Source organism: Sarcophilus harrisii, chromosome 2 (genome assembly GCF_902635505.1).
Source record: "Sarcophilus harrisii chromosome 2, mSarHar1.11, whole genome shotgun sequence".
Taxonomy (NCBI): domain Eukaryota; kingdom Metazoa; phylum Chordata; class Mammalia; order Dasyuromorphia; family Dasyuridae; genus Sarcophilus; species Sarcophilus harrisii.
The window spans coordinates 89,854,778-89,870,881 of record NC_045427.1 but is presented as its reverse complement, the minus strand read 5'-3'; the positions used below and the strand labels follow the sequence as shown (position 1 = coordinate 89,870,881).

General features: G+C 35.3%; 1 protein-coding gene across 1 annotated transcript in view; it reads left to right on the top strand.

Moving 5' to 3' along the window:
- The window catches only part of FSHR (follicle stimulating hormone receptor), a 229,042-nt gene that overhangs the window by 148,244 nt on the left and 64,694 nt on the right, over positions 1–16,104 (top strand). The window contains exon 4 of the mRNA XM_003758290.3: positions 5,178–5,252. Within this exon, the coding sequence (XP_003758338.1) occupies positions 5,178–5,252 (75 nt within the window). The remainder of the gene's footprint in view (positions 1–5,177; positions 5,253–16,104) is intronic.

Below are 16,104 nucleotides of genomic sequence, written 5' to 3'. Positions count from 1 at the left end.
TGAGATTGTGGGAGCTGTGACTTGTGAATCTTCTCCACTGAATCCTGACTTGTGAATCTTCCAAAAGTCTCTAGTTGGCTTGTGGGAGCTCCTTATATATGATCTCTTAAAGGTGTGATCTCTAAAGGTGTGAGAGGTGTGAACTCTAATGTGTGAGCTAATGTGTGAACTCTCCCAAAGGTGTGAACTTCAAAGGTGTGAAGCAAGTACATAATCATTGTTTCTATCAATTCCAGTGACCTAGCACCCTGTTTCAAGTTCTGGCTCATAACAGGAAGAAAAACATTGTAAACTGGAATCTGAAAAGGAAGAAGAACCAAAGACTTGGAGATTACAAAGAAGCTTCATGTCTTTATATAAAAAACCGCTTCCTTAAGAAAAGAATTGGTATTTGCTGGTCATGATAATTAGCAAGTAAAATTGCAAAAGAATAAAAAAGAGATAGATTAATTTTAACAGGCAGAAAAAGACTTGTTACTGATGTGGAAGTTATCCATGAATCAGCTTTCTATGTAGTTAAAATACTGACTTCTTAAGACTTACACGAGAATTAGTACAAAGCAAGAATAATAACATGAGAAACTTACTCCCTAAATTCAATCTTAAACTATTTAATTGAATAACTGACAATCCAAAATAGTAAAGGGATAACATAAATGACAGAAGTACACCCTATAATAATTTTATGAAGACATTTAACCAATGTAAATTAATTGCCCACAGCAATAAGAACAAAAGAGTCCAGATAGCGTGCTAGTAAGCAATCATTTGACTAAGTTGCCAAACAGAGATGGCTGCCAAATACAACACCACATTAGACTATAAAATAGTTTGCAAAAAAATCTTTAAAGGAATACTAATGAATGATTATAAACAGTATCACTGAATAAGGCAGAGATGTACTAAATGGTTAAAAAAAATTTTAAAGAAAACTTGTAAGCATTATCATTTCAAAGGCAGTTGAGGACAAAAATGAGAAGAAGACAACAAACAAAAGAAAGATGGAAAATATTTGTAAATATGTATGTATATATACATTTATGTATGTGAGTGTTTATTTTTATATACATACATGGGAAAGAATTTGAAATATATGTACAAAACAATAGACTTGTGCCAGTCACACTACACACAGTCCCTGAAGTATTTGTAGGGAAGATAAAAATGATAAAGAGGAAAAAAGTAGTCAGATTGATACAATTATAGATAGAGAAAAGCAAATGGTGCTGGAAGTGACATCATTTTGAAGGAATTGAGGGAATATTATTCAAGGTTTTTGAAGGAAGGGAAGATACCAAAGGTGTGGAGGAATTTCAAACTTCATTAACACTTTTAAAAAGAGGGAGGACATAGATACAACAAAGAGAATATCAGTCTCTACCTACCTATATATCTACTTTTCCATTTATACAAACTCTTCATAAGATTTATCTAAACATGAATAAAAGATATCTTTTTGAAGGAGTAGGGAACAATCAGACATTTGAGAAGGATGTTCAACGACTTTACCATTTCACAACTAAATGAAAGATATAGAGAATCAAAGACTCTGCTTAGCATATAAGTCTATAAATTATGAAAAAGTAAAACTGCTGCCTTCCAGGCTCCTTTTTAAATAAGGTGTTTTCCATCTGTACATTAAAATCATTCAAGACTCCTTGTAGCATATAGTAACAGAAACATCTCTGTGCAACAATGCTATGATCATAAACATTTTGTGTCATATATGGATACATACAGAGAGATGTATGATCACCAAATGTGTTCAATATTATAATAGGAGATTCAGGGCAAAGTCAAAGATAAAGACAGATTCCCCATGGATGGTAAGGTATTTCAAAAGTTTCTGTTTATAGATGTTCATGTTCTGCTTTCATCAAGCCCCAGAAGACTACAGCACCTCCTGGAAAAGATCTCCAATTAATCAAAAGGATTTTAGCCTGACAAAAAAAATTTTCTTTTGCCAAAAATACAACTTGCATATAGATAGAACTTGTTTGGGACATGCAGTACATATAAACAATGAGATAGACCAAGAGTTGAACAACAGAGCAGTGACTGGATTGTTTTGGGGACATTGCAAAACTTTTTTTAATGATACCCATCATGAAAGTGAAGATCCATATTTTTAATACTAACATTGTACTAGTGCTGCTGAATGATAGTGAAACATGGACTATAACGATCACTGAAGAATTAAAAATCAGTATCACACAGAGAGCAATGGAGAATCACATGGTAGGTGTGAATAAGCTGCTTAGCACAGTGCCTGGAACATAGTAGGTGCTAAATAAATGTTTATTGATTGATTGATTGAATATAACTAAAAAGGAACTTTCAAGCCAGGGGTGAAAGATATCATCAGGTAATTCTATGACAAGGAACAAAGATGAAGTGGTTATACATTTGAGAGGAAAGAATGATAATAGCCATCATTTTCCACTGGCATCCTTTCCTTAGGGTAAAAAGTGAAGAGGAATAGGATACTTTATGTATAAAATGTTTCTAAAAGGAAATTGATCATGTTTAAAAGGAGGACATTTTATTTTGTTGATTTATTTGTTGACTTTTCTGGCATAAAAGTAATAGGCATCTCCATTAATACAACATTTTAAACTGTTTTCATCTTGACAATGTCTTCTTGGTAGAGTATGAAAGAAAAGGGGGGAAAAAGAAGAGGATAAGAAAAGGGAAAAGCAGAAAAATGAAAAGATAAGTATTGAAGGAGAATTATTTCAAACAAAACTGGTTAGCATTTTTTAAATCTTCCTTTATATTTTAGCTTAATTTGTCCCTGATTTAATTGGTGTCAGAACTCCTGACTGAGGTAGAGAACATAACCCATCTCTATTTTCATATCCTTTCCAAGTCTTGCCCATGTCTTCTATAAATTCTTCTCAAAGGATCTATCCACACTCCTTGAGGTCTTCTAGATCTTTTAATATTTTGAGGACAGAATGGACAACACAGAATGTTCTGTTATTCCCTTGCTCTTGCTGTATTATCTAACCTACCTCTCTTTGTGGTCATTAACAATAAAACAACAAGATCTAATATTTGTTTCTACTTAGTGCCCAGCTCTGTGCTAAGCACTTTACATATATTATCCTCCTGATTCTCACAATTCTGGGAGGTAGGTGCAATTATTATCCCCTTTTACAGATAAGGAAAGTGAGGCAAACGGGTGATTTGTCCAAGGACTTATCAACCTAATAAGTGTCTGAGGTCATATTTGAATACAGTTCTTTTATACTGTGAGTCTGATGCTCTATCATTTGTGCCAACTCACTGTCTCTATGCTTAAGCATGCTCTTGAGGATTTCTTTTATACCACATTTTGTATGCAAATCCAAGTATTATGCTTTTGTCTATTTACACTCACATGCTGTTCTTTGTGTCACTCCAATTTGAATTCTTCTGAGATCCAGGTTGTTGAATGATTTCAACCATATGGAATGACCAAAAGAATATTGGTGCTATCACCATTTGCTATCATTGCTGTTGTAATTTAATGAGAGAACAACATAAAATCAGTGAAAATGCTTCTAAATTTCCCAATATTCTGTCCAATACACTCTCTTCTTCCAATCCTGTTTTGGGCTAAGTTCGTTGTCTATCTGCAGGGTCTGTTCCAGGTATTAGTACTAATGACCTATTTCAATGGGCTATCTACCAAACCAATCATTAAAATCTGTACAATAGATATTTGTCATTCACTTAATTTTTCCCATGTCGATTTCTAGACCAATTTTTTTTAAGGGGCCATGGATATCACTGTAGTAACACCTGTAGTGTTTTGTGTCTGGCTATTAACAGCATGTTGCTATCCATATATAGGAACATCTATTTTTCCCTCATCATTCAAGTCCCAGAATAGAAATACAAATTAGGCAGCAAGATATGAAGGGAAAATGTTTGTTTTATTCCATAAATAAGAAATAAATAAATAGGAGAGGAAAAGAAAAATAACAGTCAAGGAACAGCAATTTGTTTCCCTTTGTACTTGACCTTTGCCACTGTTCTTTGCACTCCTTTCCTTTCTCCAAATACTCTCAGGCTCTTTCTCTTCTCAGAAGATTATAGTCTCTCCCTTACTGCTTGAAATTGTGTGCCTCTAACAGGAAATGTGGACAGGAAATCTACAGAGGAGCTGTCCTACTGCAGAAAGGAGCTGCCTCCTATCTGAGGTTCAGTGGGCTTGCCAATTACAGAAACCACTCCTTGCTCAGTGTTGCCATCGCCCTTGCTTCCCTCCTCTGTATCGTGCCTGTTGTGCTTGAAATGATTAATTACCTAGTCTGGGGTTCTGTGCAGCCACAGGTAATTGCAACATAAAAACTAATGAAACAAGGAGAAAGTAATTAACAGAATATCAGTGTAAATATACATTGATCCAGAGAGTAGTGAATATGACAATCATTTTCTTGGGGCTTTGGACATATTCTCCTCCGAGCTGGTGATCAGAACAAAGACCAGGTTAACAAGGGAGTAACAGCTGCTGTTTTTTCTTATGGTAATAGAGCAGTATCTGTCCAAGGTGAGTAGAGAAAATATTGCCTAATGGAAGTTTGCCGAGGGATCTTGTTGTTGAGCAATTTCCAGATTTAAAAATAAAAGAGCTAAGACATTTATCTCTGTGCTCTTCTCTTTCCCATTGTTTCCTCATTCTCCTACTCTCCACCTTTCTGTCTTCCTCTTTATTGTTCTCTTTTCCCTCTGTTCTTCCCTTCTCTCTTTTCTCAGTCTCTCCCATTTTCTTTCATCATTTCTTTTTTCTCCACTTCCTCCTTCTTTGTCTGTTCTCTAGGAGTGAAAATTATCAGCAAAGCTGGTGCTATGGTTGGCAGGTCTTACATACTCCTCCCAGGTCTGTCTTCTGTGCCTACTCTGGTTTGGTTCAGGTACGATAAAGGCCGTAATTAGCTTGTTTTATCTCCTTGGTACAAAGAGGAGACAAATCGTGATCTTTGTACAACCAGAGTAAAATGCACTTCACAAAGAAATCCTTATGAATGAAAGAATGAATGAATGAGCAAGGTGGTACTAGGGGCATTTTAGCAACAAGAAATTTGCAGCTTTCCAAGCCATAAGATAGCCTCAAAGTTCATTAAATAAATATGAAATGATGAAGAAATACTTCCCTTCACTTAAATGCAATGTTCATTTCTCTTTGACAGAAGAATTGAGAAAGCCAACAACCTGGTGCTTATTGACCCTAAGGCCTTCTGGAATCTCCCAAGCCTCCGATACCTGTAAGACATTTTTATCTTATATCCAACTTCCTCCCTACAACCAAGTCAGACCAGTCCTAGTATAACAAGGACAGCAACAGGCAACCTTGGTAACCCTGTATTCCACCCGGGTGGCCTACTTAGCAGTGGGTTTTATTTAAGCTCTGAGGTTTAATGAGTAATTCCCTCTAATATGATTTCCTTTTACTTTCACTTGAAACAACAGTCATCATAATGAATGCCATTTGCATTAATGGGACTGTCACATGCAGCTCCACAGGGGATCTGCTATAATTTGGTGTTAATGAGATGCATCTTACAAGTCTTAGCTAGATAGATTCCAGTAGCTTTTAGCATTCAACCTTGACCCCAAGAATTCTTTCTGCCTTATTCCGAAAATATACAAATATATATGTATATAGATGCATATACATAGACATATATATGTGCCCACATATGCCTATTTAATGCGCTCATTGCATATCACTTTTTTTCAAATGTAGCCTTGTATTTCAGGAGAAAGATGCATTAATGTGTGTCCCATCCTGGCCCTGCTTCCCATCAGCAAAGTCACTGTGCTTACTCTCTCATCAAACTGCCTACTCATTAGATAAGAACACATAAGGGCAAATCTATTCAGCTCCAAACTTCTGTCATCCTGAAGGGTAGTGCCTAGATATGAACATAAACCCTGGACTAACACCAATCTTAGCTCTTGAAATTAGGTCTAAGGGTATAAGTCTTGAAACAGAATTTAATCATTTTTTTTCAACTAGTTTTAAAAGCCTATATACTTACTTCAACAACAATACTATATGATGACCAGTTCTGATGGACCTGGCCATCCTCAGCAAGGAGATCAACCAAATCATTTCCAATGGAGCAGTAATGAATTGAACCAGCTACGCCCAGAGAAAGAACTCTGCGTGATGACTAAAAACCATTACATTGAACTCCCAATCCCTATATTTATGCCCATCTGCATTTTTGATTTCCTTCACAAGCTAATTGTACAATATTTCAGAGTCTGATTCTTTTTGTACAGCAAAATAACGGTTTGGTCATGTATACTTATTGTGTATCTAATTTATATTTTAATGTACTTAACATCTACTGGTCATCCTGCCATCTGGGGGAGGGGGTGGGGGGATAAGAGGTGAAAAATTGGAACAAGAGGTTTGGCAATTGTTAATGCTGTAAAGTTACCCATGCATATAACCTGTAAATAAAAGGCTATTAAATTTTTTAAAAAAGCCTATATACTTAAAGTGTGTAACTAAATAAAGGCATTATATAGTGCATCATAGGAGAACAAAAACAAGGTTAGACCTAAGGCCCTAATATACAGTAGGGAGATTTAAAAAAAAAAACACAAAAACCAGTCCCATCTTACCAAAAGCATGGTAGACATCTTCACAGTATGTTAACCATATATTTTAAACTCAATATATCAAAAAATAAATTCATTATTTTCCCCAAAAGTTTTTATTTCTATTCTAAACTTTAATATTTCTTTTGAAGACACAATTATTCTTCCAACCAACCAAATTGACTACCTTAGAACCATCGCTGGATTACTTGTCCCATATATTAATGTTGTTCTTGAATCATTTTCAATCATATCCAACTCTTTGTGAACCCTTTTGGGGCTTTATTGGCAAATATACTGGTGTGGTTTGCCATTTCCTTCTCCCACCTCATTTTACAGATAAGAAAAGTGAGGTAAATAAGGATAAATGATTTGTTTAGGGTCATATAACTTGTAAGTGTCTGAGGCAAGATTTAAACTCAGGTTTTCTGACTACCCAGAGCTCTATCCATCATGCCATCTTGCTTCCCATACATCAATAATCACTTCTAATTTTTCCTTCATTTTGACTGCCAATAGATTGTGAGTTCCCTGAAGAAAAGTACTGTCTCATTTTGATATTTACATCCCTATTGCTTGAAACATAGTAGGTGCTTGTTGATTGCTAATTGATATTATTAACAACATTAGAATACAGTCTCCTTGAGGATAAGACTATCTTTTCATCTGTATACTCAGTGCTTAGCACAGTTCCTAGAACATAATAAGTGCTTAATAAATGCTGTATTTGTCTAACATAAATAAGTACATATGAGAAGCATGAAGCTAAGTAGAGGGAGATAGTAGGAAGGAAGTAGTTACCAATAGGGCAATCAGGTAAGGGAAAGAGCATAGAGAAATTCATGTTTTAGATACATATTTTAGCACTGGAAAAAAAAAAAAACCTTAGAAATCATTCGGCCTATGTTCCTATTTATCTTCTTTGTTTTAAATGAGGAAAATGAGATCTTGAGAGATGATATGACTTGCTGAGGGTCATCAGTAATTTGTAAAACTGGAATTTGAACTCAGGACTTTTGACTGAAAGTCCAATATTCTTTCTACCATCTATTTATTTGATCTTTAAATCCTTGATGGGAATTTAGCAGATGCAAAGAAATAACAAAATAAGAACGTTGAGTTAAAAAAAAAAATCTGCAGTGGTATAAAGGATAAATTGAAAAGGTAACTAAAAGCAGGAAGACCAGTGAGGTAGTATTAAGAACCAAGACCCACTCACAGATCCACATACATATATACATATTTATTCCTATTCCTTGTAGTGTTTATGATCTCTTCTTTCCTACCCCTGCTCTTTTATTTTAATCCTGCTCCTTAATTTGCCTTGCTATTGCTTAACTTCCCTCTATTCATAATTTCACCTTTATCTTTTTCCCCTTACCCTTTCCTTCCCCCCTTCTCAACCCTCCCTCCTTCTTCCCTTTATAAATTTTGAAGGATGCCATACCCTTCATGGTATATAGATAGTGTTGTCTATTTAACTCAGTCCTGAAGTGAACAGGTTTTCAGAATTAGGAGCCCTCTTCGCCCCCCACCCCAATAGACAGAGATCTTTTCTTCCTCTGCACCTCATTTGTATAAATCTTTCTTTTGAACTATCCAATTACTGATGTCAAGCTTAAATATATGGTGTACATTTCAATTAAAAAAAATAATAAACAGAACAGCTAGGTGGCACAGTAGATGAGCACCAGCCCTGAAGTCTGGAGGACCTGAGTTCAAATGTGATCTCAGACACTTAACACTTCTGGCTGTGTGACCCTGGGCAAGTCACTTAACCCCAATTGCCTCAGAAAAGAAAAAGAAAAAAAAAAAACACATACAATTGCCTCAGGAAAAAAAAAACATAAATAACTTGTCCATGTTAAGTTCCTTGAAATTACTGGATTAATTAAATGGATATTGGCTCTTTTGTGTTAAATTTTCTGTTGAATTCAGATTTTGTTGAAAATCTACACATGCATTGAATGTCCACTTTTTATTCAATATTATGGATAATTTGCTGGATATTATATTTTTGGCCACAGGCCTAGTTCTTTTGATTGCTAGTATATATGATTCCAGAACCCATTATCTTTTATTGTGGCTGCTGGCTGGTAAGTCCTGTACAATTCTAATTGTAGCTCCAATATATCTGAATTGTTTTTTTTTTTTTTTTCTTGCATGATTTTCTCTTTGATCTGGGGACTTCAATATTTGGCAATAATATTCCTATATGTTTTCTACAAAGGCTCTCTTTGAAGTGATGATCAGTGGATTCTTTTTGGTATTTTTTTCTACTTTGCCCTCATGTTGTATCAGCACAGGACAATTTGCTTGGATTATTTCTTGCATTATTGTATCAAGGTTCTTTTTTTGGTCACAACTTTCAGGCAATCTAATTATTCTTATATTTTCTTTTCTTGATCTGTTCTCCAGATGTTATTTTTCTTATGTTTAACATTCTGTTCTATTTTTTCATTCTTTATTCTGTTATTTCTTGGTCTCTTATTACTCATTGACTTCTTCTTACCCAAATCTAATTTTCAAAGAGTTATTTTCATATTTAAGACTCAATCTTCTTTGATAGATTTTTTTTAATCTTATTTTTTTCTTGGATGGCTTTATTTTAGTTTAGTTTAGCTTAACTTTTCCTCAATGTCTCTCATTTGCTTTTTAAATTCTTTTTAAAGCTTTTCTATAGATTCTTTCTGGGCAAGGAGCCATTTCATGTTATTCTTTGGGGTAGAAGAAACATTTTTACTACAGTGTTCTTCTCTGAAGATGAACCCCAGTTTTCCCTATTCCTATAGTAGGTTTCTATAGTAGGGTTCTTTCTTCTTTGCTGGTTCAGTTTTTTAATGATAGGTATTAGTGAAGCATTTCTAATCATGGAGTATTTCTAATCATGGAGTGGGGAGTTGCTTCATTTCAGTTCCCTTTTCTGACTTGGAATTCCCAAACCAAGAATTATCCCTTTCTGTGAGTGCCTGCAGCCAGCAGTGTCCCTGTTCCCCTATTTCTGCACTCATCAGATGTGCTAGTTCCTTCTCTCAGGGCCCTGAACCTTTAGCACAGCTGGGCATGGCATTCCTAATCAGAGAAGGTTCTGTCAGTCTACTCCTTCTCAGATCCTGGAGTCCATTCCAGATTCTGAAGGTGAAAGTTCCTGTAGCTCCTGTTGAGGCTCTAGCCACACCCAGTTAGACCCAGGACTCCCCATTAGATGTTTCTGCAGAGCTGGTCTGGAGATATTTGCACTTCACAGGGGTTAATCCCCAGTTTAGAGCCCTTATTCAGATCTTCTTGGATTGTACCAGTAGGACACCTGTTCTATCCTGTCTTCCTGATTTTTCACTAGTCTGTGTTCTTCTTGAGATGCAAATGTGTTCGATTTGTGGGGAAAATCTGAAGAGCTTGAAATTTATTGATTTACTCCACCATCTTCCCAGAATCCTCCCCCAAGTTTTCACTTTTATATGAGACAGTTTAGCACTCTTTATGTTCCTGTGATGGGTTTTCACTGACACCATTTATTTTTTTATTTTTTTAATGAACAATAATCCATATTCTTTTCCTCCCACCTTTCAACCTACACTGAGAAAAGCAAAAGAAAGCAAACCAAATTTTTGTAACAAGTATTTCATAGTCAAGTAAAACAAATTACCACATTAGCTATGTTCAAAAAAGATATGTCTCCATATGCACCCTCAGTTTATCACTCCTCTTAGTAGGATGCTTCATCATAGTGAAATAAAAGTTGATTATTAAACCAAAAAATGTCCTTAAATCTTTTCAAAGTTTTCTATCCAATGTAATTTTACTTGTATAAATTATTCTCCTGTGTTTCTATAAATTAGCATATTTTACTCTGCATCAGTTCATCTAAGTCTCTAGATTTCTTTAAAACCATCCCCTTATTTCTTACCTCCTAATAGAATCCTATTACAATCATATACCATAATTTGTTCAGCCATTTCCAATCGATGGTTTCCAGTTCCTTGCCACTATAAAAGAGCTACTATAAATATTTTGGTACATATGGATTCTTTTGCTCTTCCTTTTATTTATTTGGGATATGGTCTAATAGTTACATTGCTGGTTCAAATCACTACTACCATTTCTAAAAATTTTTTTCTGAATTCCCTATCAATAAGAACTCATTTGGTGTTATAGTCTATAGGGTTCCCTCTTCCTATTCTCTTTCTTATATTATGAGGTATCAGCACATCAATATTTTATATTATTTTTAAAGAACTTTGACTACAATGCATTACCTAGTAGTAATAAGTGAGGGAAGAAAAGGGAAGGAAGGTTATAAGATGAAAGAGGTAAGAAACCTTTGCAAAATTGGTCTTGCAATGGAAAAAGTAGCTAAACTTAAGCCATTAAATTATTGGAGAGTACCCAATACTATCAACATTGGAAAAACATACCCTTTTCCTACCATTAGGGAGTCTAACAAGAGATATACTGTATCAAGGGGCTGAGACATGGTTGGAGTTCTAAAGAAGTGTTATAATTGAGGAAAAAGAGCTTAGTGGTGATAAAGCAGTAAGTTTGGCTCTGGACAAGTCTAGCAGAATAGTGCTGTTGATGGAGATTTTGTTTTTTTTTATGTCTTCAGCCTCTTCTTTCTGTGCCCTTCCTAATTCCCCTTCTCATAATGCCCTTCACCTTCATGTAGAATAATTGTACAACAGTAATAATATTATTATAGGTATTTACTCCTTCCTTCTTCTAAACTCAGACTATGATATTAATGGCCATGGTCATTATCTCTCCCAGCAATATTTGCATAAGTCCCATATCTGTGGAATGAAAGAGCAGTTCCCTATTAAAGGCATTTCAAGCATCAGTAAGCCCATACAAGTAATAGGGATGGCATTCCAGGGAGAACTTCCCTTGTACCTTTAAAATCACTATAGCTCCAAAAATAAGTTTGTAAGTATCCCCAGACCCTAAAAACTCCCTCCCCAGACCTTTGTGTTTGTTTAGGTTTCCTTATGGTCATATTGCCATTTGAATACCAAAGTCATCTGCAGTCCTTTGAAATATTTTCCAGGTTGCAAAGTGCTGATGTTTAAATAGCATATGTGAGCTCCTAAATTTGAGGAACAATTATGGAAATGATGACCAATTAAACTTTAATCTCCTCTTGTTCTATCCCTGCAGAAGTCATAAGTATCATTAGCCTCATATAATCAACAGCTAAGATTTCACAGGTCCAATCTTTTGGGATGATATATTACTTCCTTGGAGACAAAGAAAAAATACAAAATGGACAAAGCAGAAGGGAAGTAGGATAGTTTGGGGCTTTTGTAATTCAGGATAAATGTTTGTGCTCCCAGTTCCATAACAGGAAATTACAGGACTTAAGGGCAAGGCAATATTTTTCTTCAGTTTTCTAATTAGGGTGCACTTTTTTACTTATAAATTTTGTGCCAGAGTCCTCATCTCTGATTCCATTTCATGCTGATCTTTTGATAGCTTAGAAGTAGAGAAATGCAGAAATCAGGGCTGTTCATCTACACATTCCACAGATCACTGAGAAATCTGAAATGCTTTTTCAAAACTCATGAATAAAGAAATACAACAAGCAGAAGGAACAAACATAAAAGGGTTCATCTGGGTGGGATTAAAAAAAATATTGTTTACAGGTAACATTTCCTTCTTTATTGCTTTACCTTCCTCTAACGGACCTTTTGTGCAGAAAAGATTATCTATTGATCTGTAAATAAGATTCACACAATATTTTCTTACTTTTGCATCCCTTAGTTATAATTCACAGCCAGCTGGATTTTGTTCTTCTCCACTCAATAGATGGTAGCTGCACCTCAGTAGCCTTTTTTCAGATACAACCTGAGTATCCCCACCCCCACCACCAAACTATCTTCTAGTCCAGATGGCAGATCTCAGATCTCCCTAGAACTATGCATTTTTTGATAATGGCAATAATTCCATCTGCCTTATTTGACTGATGGTTCTGTGGATATTTGCTCCATAAGTGTGCTTATATATGTTGAATAAGGGACACATCACTCTTTCTCTGAAAAAGCTAATTAGAAATTTCCTCCTACCCCTCATCACTGCATTCTGCCTAGGTCCTGCTCTTTTGTTTCAGAGAACAAAACTAACACCCGGAGCTTTCTTATAACCAAAAAATAAAAAGTTAGTGATTTGCTAAAGGGGGGGGGGGAGGGTTTCTACTCTCTCCTGACATTTTATAATGGGTCAGTTCCTGAAGTCATTTCACATTCTTCATTTTGCACTTATAATTATTTGTTTGTTTTATGCCAAAGTCAGACAGCCATTCAATCATTTTTTAATCATTCATTCATTATCAACTAGTCAATCAAGTATAAAAGAAGTAAACTGTGGGAAGACCTGGTTTTACCCCCAAACTAGCCAAGAAATACATTTCAGGCAAAAACTTACACTGATCTTATTGAACTTCATAAATGGGCTTTTCCATGTTTATTTTCAACCCCAGTTATTTTGACAAATAGAACACTACAGCTAAAAGTAACCTTACAGTTCACCAGGTGACCTAATTTGTATAATGTCACTAGATTCCAGTCCTATTGCTTTGTTTTATAGAAGAAAAAAACTGAGGTACAGCAGGGCAAGGGATAGTTATGGTCCCTTAAGTTCATAGAGGAGAAGAACAGGGAAAAAAAAGGTGAAATAAAAAACATGGCTAGATTTATAGCCTAGGCTTAACATCCTATCTTTCCCATTGACTACTTTGCACAACTCAATTAACCCCTCAGCATCTAAGTTTCTTCATCAGTAAAATAAGAAAACTGGTTTTAGACAACCTCCAAGTTAACCTCATACTCTATTATCCCTAAACTGGAAGGAAAAATTTGATTTAAATGAAGATTTAAATTTGAATAGCTTTTATGTTTTTTTCAAAACTCTTTGAAATACATCAGATGTCACAAAAAGCCTATGAAATAAGAGAGAGTGGTTATTAGTGACTCCATTTTACAGATGAGAAAATTGAGAAATAAAGTTTAATGACTTGCCCAAAGTTATATATCATGAATCTCTACAGAGTCACTCACTCATTGTCACTGATCGACTGGCTTCCTATCCTTCCAGTCCATCTTCTCCCCTCAATGTCTGTCTGTCTCTATTTCTGTGTGTGTGTGTGTGTGTGTGTGTGTGTGTGTGTGTGTATGTGTTCCCCCCAAAAAAACTATGATATCTAAGGTCTATTTTTTTTATTTTGGCTTTCAGATAATCCAATAATAATTAAATTATGTCTCCTGAATCTATTTTCCAGATTAGTTATTTTCAGATATTTCTCATTTTCTTCTTTTTCATTTTTGATTTTTATTATTTCTTAAAGTTCTCATAGAATCATTAGCTTCCACTTGCCCAACTCTAATTATTAAGAAATTATTTTCTTCAGAAAACTTTTTTGCCTCTTTTTTTTTCCTATTTAGCCAATTTTGTTTTTAGAGGTATTTGTTATTCAGTGATTATTTTTTTTACCTCAGACCAATACTGATTTTTTAAAGTGATATTTTCTTCAGTATTTTAAGGCCTCTTTTTACCAATATATTGATTCTTTTTATAATTTTCTTGCATCATTCTCATTTTTCCCAATTTTTCTCTCCACTCAATTTTTAAAAAATCTAAGTTTCCTCATCAGTAAAATAAGAGAACTGGATTCTCTAGGGGTAGCTAGGTGGTGCAGCAGATAGAGCACCAGCCTTGAAGTCAAGAGGACTTGAATTCAAATCTAACCTCAGGCACTTAACACTTTCTAGCTGTATGACCCTGAGCAAGTCACTTAACCCCAATTGCCTCAGCAAAAAAACAAACAAAAATTCTTCCAGGAATTCTAGCGTGGTGTGAGCCTAATTAGCATTTTTCTTTGAAATTTGCTTGTAACTCTTTTCATAGAATTGTCTTCTGAGTTTATTTATGTCTTGATCTTCTCTGAGACCATAACAGCTTTTTTATAATCGGGTAAATTTTTTGTTTTTTGCTTATTTTCTCAGCTTATTTCTTTACTTTGATATTTATGTTAAAGTTAGGCTCTGCTCAGCTAAGAGTGATGAGACTCTGTGCCAAGCTTAAGGTTTTTTTGTACTGCCAACTTTAGAGATTGTTCTGGTAATCTGAAAGTTTTGAATGCTTCTAAGGTGTTGTTATCTTTGGAAGGTATGGTAAATGTTCTCCTGGTCTGCACTCTGATCTTTTCCTAGCAAAGACTCCAGATCCCTTAAAGCCACAAGTGGTAGTGGTCCTCTTAACTCTGGAATCAGGACCAAGAGTCCTGCTCCCTTTAATTACAAGCAATCCTCTTCATCCTGAAAATGCAACTCAGAACTGCTTATGGGCAATAGAGTTACCTACCAATGCCAGCTTCACCCAATGCCAAACTGTATCCAATGCCAACAAAGGGTCCTCTGTAATCTCTCTTCTAGCCAATTCTCCAAACCCTCTTACCCTCTCTGGGCTGAGCTCCCAAAGTTGCTACTGCTGCTTCTGCTGTTGGGCCATCTCCAAGGCCCACCATTGGTGCTCTTGCCACTCTCTGGACTTGTGCCCACCTAGATTTAACAGACTTTTCCTATGTCCATTATCTCAGACTGGAAAATGTCTCCCTCTGACCTTTTGTTGGCTCTCCTTATCTAAAATTTGATTTGAGACATTATTTGAAAGTTGTTTAGAAAGGAACATTGAAAGAGTTTAGCTGAATCCTGGCCTGTATTTCACCATGCTTGTTTTGATCATAAAATTACTAATAATTAATCACTAATACTCTCAATGTATTAGTTCAAATACTTAGCACTTCTTTTCTGTAATAGGCTCCTACCTAGCCTGCCTATTTCCTGTCTCTCCCTTCATCAATACCATAAAAGAATTATTTTTTCATTAGTATTTATACAAACACTGTCTATAGCCCTTCACAGCTTGGTAGATGATTATCATGGCCAATTTTTTTTTTTTTTTAAGAATCTCTTGTTGGGCAAAATCATAAGTGTGTAAGGTGTAAAAACAATCCTCAAAAGAGGATTCTTCAAACCAAACTGGAGATAATCTTAAAGGGAAATATTAACAGTGAGAGAAATCAAAAATGACCTCTTATAGAAGGTGAGATTTGAGCTGAATTCAGTTTTGGAAGAAGATCAAGAGGTAGAGATAAAGAAGAAGAGTATGCCAGACATAAGTGAATAGGCACAAAGTCAGAAGACAGAGCATTCATTATGTGCAAGAAATCCCAAGAAAGCTTTTGGCTCTGGTTCATAGAGCATGGGTTTCAAATTTAAGAAAATTGGAAAGACAGGAAAGAGACAGGTTGTTAAGATGTTTAGGAACCATCTACAGCCAGGTTCTTTTGGTGATAGAAGAAGCAAAGAGTGAAATTAGGGGTCTCTAAAAGTGTCCATCCTAGAAAGAGTTCATTTAGGAAATTTAAGACACAGAAATACATTTTAGAAACATTGGCACAACCCATTTATACCTCATCATTTGGATACCCATCAATCAAAAAGTACTTAGTTG